This window comes from Stegastes partitus, unplaced genomic scaffold, assembly GCF_000690725.1.
Source record: "Stegastes partitus isolate 25-593 unplaced genomic scaffold, Stegastes_partitus-1.0.2 Scaffold654, whole genome shotgun sequence".
Classification (NCBI taxonomy): domain Eukaryota; kingdom Metazoa; phylum Chordata; class Actinopteri; family Pomacentridae; genus Stegastes; species Stegastes partitus.
Window position 1 is genome coordinate 332159 of NW_007578385.1, and position 779 is coordinate 332937.

At 37.2% G+C, this 779-nt stretch overlaps 1 protein-coding gene across 1 annotated transcript in view; it reads right to left on the reverse strand.

Annotated features, from left to right (window-relative positions):
• Window positions 1-650, reverse strand: part of LOC103363357 (carcinoembryonic antigen-related cell adhesion molecule 5-like) — an 8521-nt gene extending 7871 nt beyond the window's left edge. Inside the window, exon 1 of the mRNA XM_008290088.1 lies at window positions 535-650. Within this exon, the coding sequence (XP_008288310.1) occupies window positions 535-580 (46 nt within the window). The 5' untranslated portion in view covers window positions 581-650. The remainder of the gene's footprint in view (window positions 1-534) is intronic.
• Window positions 651-779: the final 129 nt, after the last annotated feature.

Below are 779 nucleotides of genomic sequence, written 5' to 3' on the forward strand. Positions count from 1 at the left end.
TGTCTGTATTTGTTATGTAGTCTATCATTGCAGTTAAAATAAGACCAAGGTTAAAATTTGAAAATGACGTTAATGCATATATAAACTTGTTCCGATCAAAATGGATCATGACTTAAGACTCTGCCGGGATTCTTCCTTCTGTTTTATTTCTCCAAAGTAGGAGTCTGATTTACTGACCCTTGATAAATGTCTTTACATAAGCATACTGCTTGCATACATATTATGCTGATATTCAAATTGCTTTATTAAAAAATAAAAAAATTAAAAAAATGCTGAAAGGGGTGTCTTACCCCGGTCTGCCTGTCAGGACAAACTGTCAAAATAACTGCAGCATGTTATAGTTTTTAGTAGTGTTAATATTTATAGGCTTTTTGAAGCAAATAGAACACACAGAATTTGCTCTTTGTGCTTTTAGGACTCTTCAGTGTTGCTGCTCTAAATGATTAAACAAAAGTTTGGCAAACAAACCAATAATACTATGTACAGCTTTGGACTAGAAGTTCTACTAAACACTCTTAAATGTGAGATTCCTACCTGTAAAAGCCACAGAGAAGATCAGAAGTAATGGTAATGTAGCCATTGATCAAACTTCATGAGGGGTGCAGCTGAGGAAAATTAAACCATGAAACCGCCTGTCAACCTGGTAACTCATTATGTTGAGTGAATCTCTGCCTCCGTGTGGTGTTAAGAACTGACAGAGTACTGAGCTCAGCCCACTGAATCCACGACACACCTCATCATATGTAGTCAAGAGGTGCAGGACGCCTCCCTCCTGTGGT